This window comes from Sminthopsis crassicaudata, chromosome 3 (genome assembly GCF_048593235.1).
Source record: "Sminthopsis crassicaudata isolate SCR6 chromosome 3, ASM4859323v1, whole genome shotgun sequence".
Taxonomy (NCBI): Eukaryota; Metazoa; Chordata; class Mammalia; order Dasyuromorphia; family Dasyuridae; genus Sminthopsis; species Sminthopsis crassicaudata.
The window spans coordinates 226913838-226926582 of NC_133619.1; the positions used below are offsets into that span (position 1 = coordinate 226913838).

At 39.6% G+C, this 12745-nt stretch overlaps 1 protein-coding gene across 7 annotated transcripts; it reads left to right on the forward strand.

Annotated features, from left to right (window-relative positions):
- The first annotated feature begins 745 nt into the window (after nt 1-745).
- Nucleotides 746-11953, forward strand: CENPA (centromere protein A). Of its 7 annotated transcripts, XR_012487952.1 has the most exons (6): nt 746-1173; nt 1288-1442; nt 1742-1819; nt 2819-2927; nt 7660-7805; nt 8497-11953. XR_012487952.1 is itself a non-coding variant. In XM_074300120.1 (5 exons), the coding sequence occupies exons 2-5, from the start codon at nt 1083-1085 to the stop codon at nt 2330-2332; spliced, it is 459 nt and encodes a 152-aa protein (XP_074156221.1). In that variant the 5' UTR covers nt 749-947; nt 1079-1082; the 3' UTR covers nt 2333-2536. The 7 variants fall into 7 exon arrangements, 5 of the variants coding, with proteins under 5 accessions (XP_074156223.1, XP_074156221.1, XP_074156224.1 ...); XR_012487951.1 differs by lacking the exon at nt 8497-11953 and having other exon boundaries at nt 7660-7964; XM_074300120.1 differs by lacking the exons at nt 2819-2927; nt 7660-7805; nt 8497-11953 and adding an exon at nt 2198-2536 and having other exon boundaries at nt 749-947; nt 1079-1173.
- The last annotated feature ends 792 nt before the right edge of the window (nt 11954-12745 follow it).

Sequence of the window (12745 nt, forward strand, 5' to 3'; positions counted from 1 at the left end):
GAAAGAACAATATTGTCACTTTTTATTACGTTGGCTCAGTCAGACCACAGACGATGAATGTACGTGCAATTAATTGTCTTTCTGTAATAAACAAGTTTACTTTTCTTTAAAAAATGTTTTGTAATTGCATTTGTGTTCTTCTCTTGACCTGTACATATATGCGTTTTGAAATCACTTTCTCCTTCCGCCATCTCCTCCAGGGCTTTGTTATTTGCTATATACAAAGTCTGGTGATTTTTATGGAGGGAAAAAGGGTCTGGAGCTGGAGACTTTACAAGCACCCTCCCTCCCCCTAAAACCAGGGAAAGGCGGCCCTCACTGCGGAAAAAGGCCAGAAGGCCATAGCAGTGGGAGTGAGACGACGAGCTGGGAGACGGTACACGAGAACTGGGAGCGGAGAAGCTCCGCGATGAACCCCATCACGGAGGTGAAGAACCGGCCTAGAACGCCAGACTAGCCAAAGCTCGGATCTCCGCCAGGGGGCGTACCCATTCCGGCCTAGCTAGCCCCCTAACTCTTGTCAACAAAAACTAGTCTACTGCCTCAGGCTCTAATTTGTCGGCTGACGCGGAAGTTCATGGGCGGCCCTAGATTCTGAGTCTCTATTGGCTATTTTAGCCTTCAAACAAGGACTAACCCCGCCCCTCTTCGTCCTCCGCCTCCTGCCTGCTTTTTCTGTCACATTTATTGGTCTTCAGGCATAGGCTCCTCCCTAATTCCCGCCCCCAACTCGTTTACACTGAATTCTGAAACTAGTAAATGAAAAAGCCGGAAGTGATGTATCCGCTGCGCGAAGTTTGAATTTTAAGCACTAGAGCAGCGGTTAAAGGGCAGCGGGTGACTCCGGGTCCGGAGGACTGAGTCCTGCCCTCCAACTTTCCCCGGCTTTGCTCCCTCACCTCTTCTTCCCTCCTTCCCTGCACTGCCCCGTGCCTTCCAGATCGCAGGTCAGTCAGTCAGAGCGGCCCCCCCAGCGCGAGGCGCCGGGAGGAGGGAGGGGAGGACGGAAGGACAGAGGGAGCTCTCGGTTTCCAGCACCCGGGAACTTCGATGCCTACACTCTGCCCCCACCTGCCAGGACTATGAAACCGGGTCGTCGCAAATCCACCCCTACGAAGCGCCTCTCGACCTCGTCGCAGCCCCGAGCCTCCACCTCCACCGCCGTCCCGGCAGGTACCGGAGGGCGTGGCCCTGCCCCAGCTCCACTTTCCAGCCCCCCCCCCCGCCCTCCCCGCCCTCCCTTTCCTCCCCCATTTGCTGTTCCCTAATGACCCTTGTCTGTCTTAGGCACTTCTCGCCGCCGCCGCTATCCCGGGGGACAAAGCCAACGAGTTCTTAGGGAGATCCGAAAGCTCCAGAAAAGCACAAGCCTGCTGATCAGGAAGGCTCCCTTTGGCCGACTAGTGAGCATCCGGGAGAAGCGTCCTGACCTAGGGCTTCGAGTGAGCGGCCCTGGACTCTGCCGCCCTCTGCCACGCCCCCTACCCCACCCCCGGGCACCTCCCCTTCTAACTCCCACTAGCATTTAACGTGGCTGACCCTTTGCTGGAGAGAGCCGCCTCACCCGTGTTTATTTTGTTCGACTATTCTCTAAACACCCTCCCGCCGCTCCTGATGGTACTGAAACCGTCCCGAGAGCGAAGTCCAGAAAGGGGGCTGGGAGGGGGGAGGTTCCCTACGGGCAAGACAGCGTGCTAGCCGTGATCTCTCCTCTTTGTTTTTCTGCCCCCTCCCACGACAGGTTAGAGAAATATGCCTCCGGTACACTCGGGGAGTGGACTTCTACTGGCAGTCTCAGGCCTTACTGGCGCTGCAGGAGGTGAGGAGAGGGCGGGGAGGTCCTACTCCAAGGGGGTGGGGGGGAGGGGTTGTCACACTGGAAGGTGGACTGTCACCGAGAAGCACGGGGCTGGAGGGCCCCAAAGCGCTAGATCCTGCACTGCCTACAGTGCCTTCCGTGTTAGGTTCCATCTCTTGCGTAGCATCGGGTCCCTCCCCGAGGTGGAGGTCAGGAATAAGAAGTTGTATCGCACTTACCCCATCCACTCTTTTTCAATTTTTTATCTAATCTAATGGGACTACTTTGACAAGGTCAGCTGCCTCTGTGTTTGATACGCCAAGAACAGTAAAGGATAAGAAAAATTTCCCCAGTTTTTCTAGACAACTTCAATTCTTCTATCTCTCTCCCTGTACCCAGGCAGCAGAAGCATTTATAACTCATTTATTTGAAGATGCCTACCTCCTCTCCATACATGCCCGGAGAGTAACCCTCTATCCCAAAGATATTCAACTGGCCAGAAGGATCCGAGGTTTGCAGGAAGGACTAGGCTAAATATCTGAGTATCAATGGACCCTTAACCCCGGAATTAGAAAAATGATTCTTTTCTATTTGTTCAACCACTTGAGTTCCCAATCTGGAGTTGTTACTTCTCATCTTCAACACCTCGTCATCATCCCCTGCTCTTGGGCACAGTTCTCTGGAGAAGCTTGGATTGTTCCTTTATACAAAATTTAAATAAACTGTTTTAATTAAAAATTGGCCAGAATTGCCCTCTCTTTGGTGGGGAGGAGAGGTGTGCAGGAGGAGATGAGAGCCGGGAGTATCTAGAGAAATGTCCTCTGGAGTCCGTTACCAGGTTCCTTGATGGAGAGTTCATTAAAAAAGAGATAGGAATTAGATCTGTGAGTTTATTGGTGAGGAACTCCCTCTTCTGAAGCAGTGACACCTCATAGCTTCAGGAGTCGGGTGGTGACTTGTCTGGTATCACAAAGACCATATGCGATGGTTGGAAATAAAACTTGAACCCAACTTTTCCAGGTTTTGCAGCTGGCTCTCTGTGCACTGTAATACTCTGCCTATCAAATTCACCCCAGGTGTGGAAATGGGAATAGGAACAGTGGGAAGAATTAGAGAAGTGACCTTCAAGGTAGTATAGAATTTTTCTCACATTCCTCTTTATTTTTCTCTCTTACAAGTGGCAGTACCTGCCTGGTTGACCATAGGCCATCTCATCCCTTAGGTTGCACTATCTTCCTGAAGGTACTTTCACTATAAGTTTCATCCTCTGCTGCTTCTGTACCCAGTATTGGAGACATATATGTCTTCCCTCTCATAAATGTAATGCCAGTGCCTGACAGTTACATGGCTTATTGTTCAAAATTAGCAAGGTTAAGTGAAGTGGCTAATGAAAAGTAGGGACATCTGTAAGCTTTAAAACTCTTAAGAGACATGGTGGGATGGTTGTCATTTGAAATCAGGAAGGTCAGGGTTCAAATCCTACCCCTGACATATGATAGCAGAGCGAATCTGTTCTAGTAATTGATTTCTCAGTAGCCTAAGCAAATCTTATGAGACATATTACAGAGCGCAGAGGAAGTCTATTCAGAATTTTTTTTTTTTTTGCACCAATGAAATCAAAATTATGATGCCCTCAAAAGCTCCAAATACAAATGTAAATTGTCATGTTTGAGCTGATCTTCATCTTAATGAATAATGTTTAGCATATTTTTCTTTGAGTTAAAATTTCCCCAGTGTGACCAATTATTTTAAAGCTGTATGCATATATTTACAACCTTAAAATAACTAAGAATAAAGATCCTGAATTCAACTGATTGGAGTAAGTGTAAAAAATCTGTCCATGAGAAGAGAATCACTAAAAAGTTTTCCCCTATATGCAGAGGCCTGAATCAAAGTTATTTTGGTCTTTAAAAGAAAATGAAAAAAGAATATTAAGTCTTAAGCAGCCAATAAAATTGCTAAAACAAGCATTGGCTAAGCACCCATATACCAGTTATAATGATGGATAATTAAATGAAAAATAGTAAAAAGAGGGTGAATACTGCGTATTTGGAAAAAATCTATATTGATAATAAACATAATGAAATATGCCTTTCTTCAGCTAAGAGGTGTTTTATGTATATTAGATTTTTTTACTAGTTATTTTTACTTAATTTTTTGTTACAAGGACAAGTTCAATTCTAAGAAGTAGGAAGGGCATGGGATATAATCACTTTAATCTGTTATCTAGAGCATGAAATACATATTAGAACAAAAAATCATGGACACTTGAATGCTTTGCTTTATAAAGTACATTCCAGAAATAACCATATGAATACAGTTTTTAGCAACTTTTTGTAGTGACAAGGGACTAGAAACTTGCAGGGCATCCATCAGTTAGGGAATGACTAAAAGAATTATGGCATTTGAATATAATAGAATATTATTAGATCTAAGACACAAAAGGGAAAGTTTCAGAAAAATCTAGAAGAGCTGAGAACTTATATTAAGCAGAACCAGGAAAACAGTTCATATAATAACAACACTAAAAATGAATAACTTTGAAAGATTTTAGAACTTTGACCAATGAAGGAACATGATACTCATCTTCTGAGACCTATCACAGGATACAAAATGAGAATAAATAGACATAGTTAATGTAGAAATGTATTTTTAAAAAAATTTTAAAGGTGCCATGTGTTCTTTTTTTTTCCTGTTTATACATTTTTTAAATATACATTACTTTATGAAACATATCGGGAGAGAAAAATCAGAACGAAAAGGAAAAACACACACAAAAAAAGTGAATATAGCATATGTTGATTTACATTCAGTCTCTATAGTTCTCTCTGGATACAGATGGCATTTTCTATCCAAAGTTTATTGGGATTATCTTGGATCACTGAACCACAGAAAAGAATAAAGTCTTTCATAGTTGGTCATTGAACAGTCTTGCTGTTACTGTGTACAATGTATTACTGGTTCTACTTGTTTTGTTCAGTATCAGTTCATGTAACTTTTTGCAAACCTTTCCAAAAACAGCTTTTTCATCATTTTTTAAATAGAACAATGATATTCCATTACTTTCATATACCATAACTTATTCCGTCATTCTCCAGTTGATGGGCATTTTACTCATTTTTCAATTTTTTTGCCACCACTAAAAGAGCTACTACATTTTTGTATGTGTGGGTCCTTTTTCCTCTTTTATGATTTCCTTGGGATACAGATCCAGAGTAGCACTACTGGATCAAAGGGTATGCACAGTTTTATACCCTTTAAGAAGAATAGTACCAAATTGCTCTATACAATGGGATCATTTCACAATCCCATCAACAATGCATTAGCATCCCACTTTTCCCTATCTCTCCAACATTTATCATTATCTTTTCCTGTCATCTTAGCAAACCTGAGAGGTGTGAGATGACAATCTTAAGAGTTTTAATAATTATAAATGGATTTAATTTCATCATCTGAAAATTTCTTCATATCCTTTGAACATTTATCAATGGGGGAATGATTGTATCCTTATAAATTTATAAATTCTTTATATATTTTAGAAATGAGGCCTTATCAGAAACACTAGCTGTAAAAAATTCTTTCCCAGCTTTGTACTTCCCTTTTAATTTTGTTTGTTGGTTTTGTTTGTGCAGAAACTTTCTAATTTGATGTAATTAAAGTCTATTTTATATTTCATAATGTTCTCTAGTTCTTTGGTTATAAAGTCTTCCTTTCTCCAAAGATCTGATAGGTAGACTATCTGTTCCTCTCCTAATTTGCTTATGGTGTCACCCTTTAAGCCCAAATCATGTACCATTTTTACCTTATTTTGGTATAGGATGTGAGTTGTAGGTCTATGCCAAGTATCTGACATATCATTTTCTAGTTTTCTCAGCAATTTTTGTGAAATAGTAAGTTCTTATTCCAGAAGCTGGAGTTTTGGAGTTTTATCAAATACTAGATTACTGTAGACATTGATTATTGTGTCATGTGTATCTAACCTTTTCCACTGATCCACCACTTTATTTCTTAGCCAATATCAAATGGTTTTGATGATTGCTGCTTTGTAATATAGTTTTAGATCTAGTACTGCTAGACCACCATTCTTTGTATTTTTTAAAATTAATTTCCTTGATATTCTTGCCCTTTTGTTCTTCCAGATGAATTTTGTTATTATTTTTTCTAGCTCTTATTTTTTGGCAGTTTGATATGGCACTGAACAAGTAAGCCAATTTAGGTAGAATTGTCATTTTTATTATAATTAGTTCAGCCTACTTATGAATATTTGGTATTTTTAGGAATGTATTTAAAGCCTTGCCAATATCTATTTGTAATCAAGTTATATTGTTTTTCCATGGGGAAGGGAAAAGGAGAGGAGAAGGGGAAAAAATACTTAATAGTTGAAAATGTTTTTAAAAATAAAACTGTTCAAGGATATTTTAATGTTTAGGTAAAGTAAGAGAGGGAAGAATCAAGACTAACTCAAAGGTTCTGAACCTAATAAATGGGAAGATGATCTAAACAGAAACAGTAAAATTTTAAGGAGCAGGCTTAAGGAAGAAGATGTGATAATTTTTCTGTATTACTAAGACAACTAGTCTCATAACTAGTTGGAGCTTGCAGAACTTAGCTGACATCAAATTTAGCTCCAAATAATTAATTGATTAGTGAGAAGAGAATTTCTAGTTCAGCTTTACTATCTCTATTCACTTAAGATGAGCATTTCAACTAATCAGATATAGCTCCTGTGTTGATGATTAATCTGTATATTCCAGATTGATCCCTGGACTATGCTGACTAGTTTGTTATTTTATCTGTAGCTCTTTCCCTTCCATCTTCTACCCTTCATCCTTTACAAATATTCTTCTGTATCCCTCCTGCCTTGCCATTTAAACCTATGTAAGATTGCCGAAACAGCATACAATATAAACTAGTTACTAAATTATTTCTGCATGTTGATAAGCATGATTGGCAGTAGAATTGGACAATTTTTATATCAAAGATTGAGTTCCATTTTGGGATATGAATAAATGCATGAAACTGTATGTATTAAACCTTTACTGTGTGCCAGACACTGCTATGTGCTTAAGATATCAATACAAAACCAAAATATTCTTTTAGGAGCCTATATTCTAATAGAGGAAGAACAATACATAAGGGTAAATGGTAGCAAGGGAAGAAGTTTTTATCCGGAAAGTTAAAGAGAAGGTGATAGAGCCACAGAGCAGTTGATTAACTTGTTCTTTTCCAGCAATAAGAAGACTGAGAGAATAGCATAGCACCAAGAAGGCCAGAGAGAGCCTGATATGGCTATACAGAACTTTCAGACAGAAGAGGAGTTGAAGTGCCAGGTGGGACATATCAAATGTAAGGTTCCTTTAGGATATCCAGGAGGAGATACCCAACAGGCGATTGATAACATGGAACTCGAGTTAAAGGGAGCCAATGTAGAGATTTGATTATCACCTGAGCAGAGGTGGTACTTGAACCTACAGAACTGAACTGGATCATCAAGATGGACAGTGTAGAGAAAAAAAGAAAGGGTCCAGGACGTTCCTGGGCTTGGGACAGCTGTGAAGGGACCATATTCCAGATATGGAAGGTAAAGGGTATCTAGAGGTAGGCAGTAGAATGGTGATCTGGAGGCACAGCAGGCTGAACTAGATAAAAGTCTTCCATGGCTTCTACTTTCTCACTGCTCTTTAACCTTTGCATTCTGGTTTCTGACCCCACCACTGAACTGAAACTGCTTTCAACCACACAGCAGTGATTCCACCTGCTCAATACAATTCCATTTTCCAAGTCTTTATCCTCCTCGGCTTCTTTGCAGCTTTTGACATCACTGACCATGTCTTTCTCCTGAATTCTTTTTCCTTCTTTAGCTTCCTAACTAGGAGGGAGGAGAGCTACTATGGAGCCGTAGAAGATATAGCATCAGAGGCATTGATGGGCCATAGTGACAGGTGTCACCTGGATGTCTGCAGGATTGCTGCAGAAGATAAGCATTGTGACAAAGCAGCCATGAAAGGTAGCACTGATAGAAGTCCTATGCAGAGTAATAATGGATATAAAAGAGACTCTGCAAGTCTCTGTGGGAAGGGAAGGGTCACTGGAGGGTATTATTTCTAGTGGCTCAGATGCAAATCTCATTTTTTCTATTTTTAAAATAAAATCATTATGTTTTGAACCTTTTGAGCCTGTGTGCTTGTAAGAGGTAAGTGATTACCTTTGGATAGTGACAGACCAGGGAAGTAAAAGACGCCCAAAATATACCCATGCCCATAATGTAACAAGTGAAGCTCTGACACGAGTTAATATAAAGAAAAACTACTTAACAATTCCAAAAGTGTGATAGTTTGTTTCACTATATAGTGAGGTCCCATCACTGGAAATTTTCAAGCAGAAGTCAGAATCATTAGGTTCTATTACTATTCAGATAGAGGTTATACTGTGTCATATATGAGACCTCTTCCAACTTGGATTCTGCATCTGATTTCTCTTGCCTCACCCCTAGGTTTTCTCAATAAATTGAAACTTTCTCTGGTTTCCAAATACTGTTGGGATTGTAAAGATAAATTCCAGTTTTCCTCCATGTAACAAAAATAACATCCTCAAAAAAGAGGATATGTTTTGAGGAGGTAACTTGTAAATGTCAACATCTAATCCTCCATCCCCGTCCTTAGACTCCACATTGTTTGTTTCCCTCCTTCATTTTCCAGGAGAACCAATGGCTTCAGAAGGATGATGTCTTGACTTACAATTGAATTGGATTTAAAGGAGGCAGGACTGTGCAAAGTCATCAGTCTCACTCTCTCCACAGTTACCTAACTCTGGCAACAAGACATAAGTAAAAACAACTGACTATGGCCCTGCTCTAGACAGCTACTTCCAGACTCAAGGCACTCTGAACATTGTCAGCCACCCAAAACTACCTAACTCAAGATCTATCAATGTTTAATTTTAACTAAGCTAGAAAGTCTATACTAGCTCAGAACAAAAAGCATTTTTTTTAACAGAATAGAAAGATAGTAACTAAAAAATAAAGATATCCCCGAAACATACAAGATTATGCTCTCTGAAAGGTTACCAAAGAATTAGTGGAAGAATACCTATATGGAGAGGAACACAAGAGGTCTATGCAATTCATATCTATTGCTGCCAAACGAAAACCATAGATGTTTTCTAGTGATATCATCATGTCTGTGTTGTGTGGATGTGATGAACTGCTTTCTGTTAGCATCTGTTGATCTCTAAAGAGTGAGCCTTTGGAGGCCAGCAGGATAGTAACTAGAAACCCTCCCCTTCCAAGGGAGGCATAAAGTTCTAGTATGAAGCTAGCAAACAGCCAGCAGAAGCTTTACACAACTTCTATTAATCCCTCTCAAAGTCCCTGGTACCTGCTAACTATCTGACTTAGGGAAAGAGAATACCATTTAACTCTTGTTAAATCCCTGCTTGTCTACCTGTGGAGTCCCCTCAAACCTTTCTGACAGGTATACCTAATAGAAGCTATCTGCTTAGTGTACCAGTAAACCTGGAGCAAGAACAGAGCAAGGTGATGTCTAAGCACTGGAAACCAAACTTTACCAATGAGGAAATAGCCCCAAAGAATTACCCACAAATAACATGATAGGACTGGCATTCAGAATCATATTGCTGAAGTCCAAATCCAGGACTAGTTACAAAGTACTTTCACCTCCTACTTCTTTCACAGGATTAAGATCAACCCAGGCAATGGGTATGAAAAGAAATTCATAACAATTACAAAAGTGCACTACAAAAATAAGGTGGTGGTGGAAGTTGTCATCATAGTACAGTAATTGTCTGTGAAAATGCAAATAATTTACTGACCCATCATTATGCATGTAAGAGAAACTAGTGAGACCAGACCTAGTCAGGATACATGTCTGAGCTGTGGTCAGCCGACAGTTTCCAGGAACTAAGCTTTCTATCTTGATGGTAGTTTTTAGTGTATGAATTATAAACAAAAGGACCAGAAAAATAAGAAATCCAAAAAAGCTGAGAAATAAATGAGATTATGCCATTACATAGCAATATCTAGAGAAGGGATTGTAGAAGATGACAGCTACTGACATTGAATAGTTAAAAATCTTCCCCAGTTTCCTCCCTATCCTCCCCCAGTGAGTATTCCTGCTAACAGTTAACTAAGCAGGGCATCATGTGCTGGACAGCAAAAGGGAATAGCACTTTTCTTCCTGCAGTAGTAATTATCTCACCCAGTCTTTATTACAGATTCTGATTGTACCAAATCACTGATCTTTGTTTAGAATTATTGCAGTGTCTGTATTTATATCTGTAAATTCATAATTACCATACCTATATATAAAACAAAAAGAACAAAGCATTTGAGCATATAGTTTAGGCTACACAGTCAATGTGTTCTTCCCCAGAAAGCAGGAGTAAGTGTGGCAATAGAATCTTCCTCTCTCTGGAAATGCTTTGTTTTGGGAGGGTGGTTGAATCTCCCTGGAGAGTTTGGTATTGGTTCTCAGTTCATGTCTTTGGTTTTACAGATTCAACTTCTAAACAAGCTCTGAATTCCGCAAACTCATAGGGAGGCTTGAGGAGAAATGATATTCCCAAAGCAGAAAAAAAAAAAAAAAAAGGTTAAGGGGGACTTAGGTGGGGTTGGATAAGAGGATAAGATCCTCCATGTCCAGCAACAGTGGAAAAAAGTCGGGATTGTACTGGGATGTACAACAGCCATTGTGGACCTGAGGTATTGGAGGGGTTCTGGTGGCAAAGTGTGTTGTCGCTAGGTGGCACTATTCTGCCATACCTATATTCTACCATGACAGAGGATAATAAGATAAAAACAAAAACAATACACTTTGCCATTCAATGAATTAATCCTAATGTTACTCCATTTTATTCTCCCAACAGCGGGAGATAGGTGTTACTGTTATCTCCATTTAACAGCTAAGAAAATTGAGGTAGAACGAAAGTGACTTGCCCAGGATTGGAGAATGGCTGAGGCAGAATTAAAACTCAATTGTTCCTGAATCCAAGTTTAGTATTCTTATTTATTATTCCACCTGGATGCCAATATCTCTTTATTCTTTCAAGCCACCATCCTATATGTTGCTTCAATTCCATAGCTAAATCCAACCCCTACCCCCCAAAAAAGCCATCCACATTTGTTGCTTCCATTTCCTCTTCTCTCATTTCTCAACCCTTTGAAATCTTAGTTTCCAAACCCATTACCTATATGAAATAGCTCTCTTCAAGGTTGTCACTATCCTTTCAACATTTTTGCTATATTTCATTTTAATTTTGCCATCATTTTTAAATATATTCCTTGCCTTCTCTACCTAAATAATAATAATGATGATGATGATCCTTTGTAACAAAGAATAAAAAGTTTGGCAGAATTAACCAACACATCAACTGAATGTTACAATAAATGAAATGTTCCACATCAATAGCTCCTCTCCCCATCTTTTCCAAAGAAGAGAAGGAAGCAGTTTATTTTCTCATCTCTTACCAATTATCTCTTAATTGCCAATTGTAATGGCCTTTTTCAATCATAGTGTTCCTGACCTCTGCAGCAAAATCCCTGTTCATACCTTTTAAAAAATCCTTTCCCTTAGCTTTTTTGTGACTCAGCTCTATCCTGGTTCTCTTCTTATCAGTCTGACCATACCTTCTCAATCTGCCTGAATGGATCATTACCTATCTTCCACCACTTCTGGGGGTTCTGGATATTTAGGGGATTGGAGCAGCAAAAGGGAATGGGAATGGGATCATACTGACTCCATCTGTGACTCAGTTCTGAAGCTAGCTCAGTTCTCTTTCAATCCAATTATAAGGTCTTGTCCAATTTCTGTCCCATGAGAAAACTATTCAATTATAAGAATTGTAAGAAGATTTTGTTGCATTATTTGAACCTGTATTTGAGCCTGTGTGGGTGGGAAGCTAGATCATTTCTAGCAGATACACTTAACTAAGAACCTAGGTTATGCTGACCAAAAACCTAACCAAATCCAAAAATTGATGAAGTTTTCTCACTGTTAAATGTCTCAAGCATCATGTCTTGTCTGAAAACTAGCTCTATGTTGATCATTTACTTATTGTATCCCTTAACTCTTTTTCTGAATTCAGGGAATTGTGCCTGTTCATTCTACATCTCTCACTTCGGAAAGTCCCCAATCTTTCTCTCAATTAGAAATCAGTTTGCCTAATGTGGTAGCCTGATTGTTTCCTTTTAATTGATTGATCTTATTTGATTAATTTTTTTAATGTATAAAAATCTTTCCCTCTTTATTTGGGGTCTGGTACCAATGCTGAGGAAGATAACTGGTCCCAATTTGTTGAGCAATTGGCATGCATTGCTTAATAAATCCATATGCTCAAAAACTCGAACTTTTGTTTCCCCAGTCATTTTATCTTTCTCTACCCACAGTGTTCCTCAAAGCCCATCCTGGTTCCTTTTCCATATTTTCACTAGGTCTCCATTAGATTGTGATCTTTTTTGAGGGCAGGGAATATCTCTTGTCTCTTTTTATATCTCCAGAACTTATTACAGTACCTGGCACATAGTAAGAGCTTAATAGTGACTGACTGATCTCACTAATTTTCAGGAGCTCAATTGTTATTTCTCTGTAGGTGACTCCCACATCTGAGCATCCAGCCAAATCTCCAAAGCTCTAATACTAACTATATCACCAACTGTATATTAGATATGTCCTACTGGATATTCCATTCTCCATTTCAAATTCAATATGAGTTTTAAAAACTCGTTATCTTCCCCCAAAACTGATTCTCCAAATTTTTATTTTCCTTTTGATGACACCACCATTCTTTTGTTATACAAGTATGCAATCTTTATGTTATTCCAATTCTTTCCTCTCCCTCACCCTATATATCTAATCAATTCTAAGACTTGTTAAGTCTACCTTTATAAAAGATCTTACAGATGTTCCTTCTTTTTACTCACATGCCTACTAC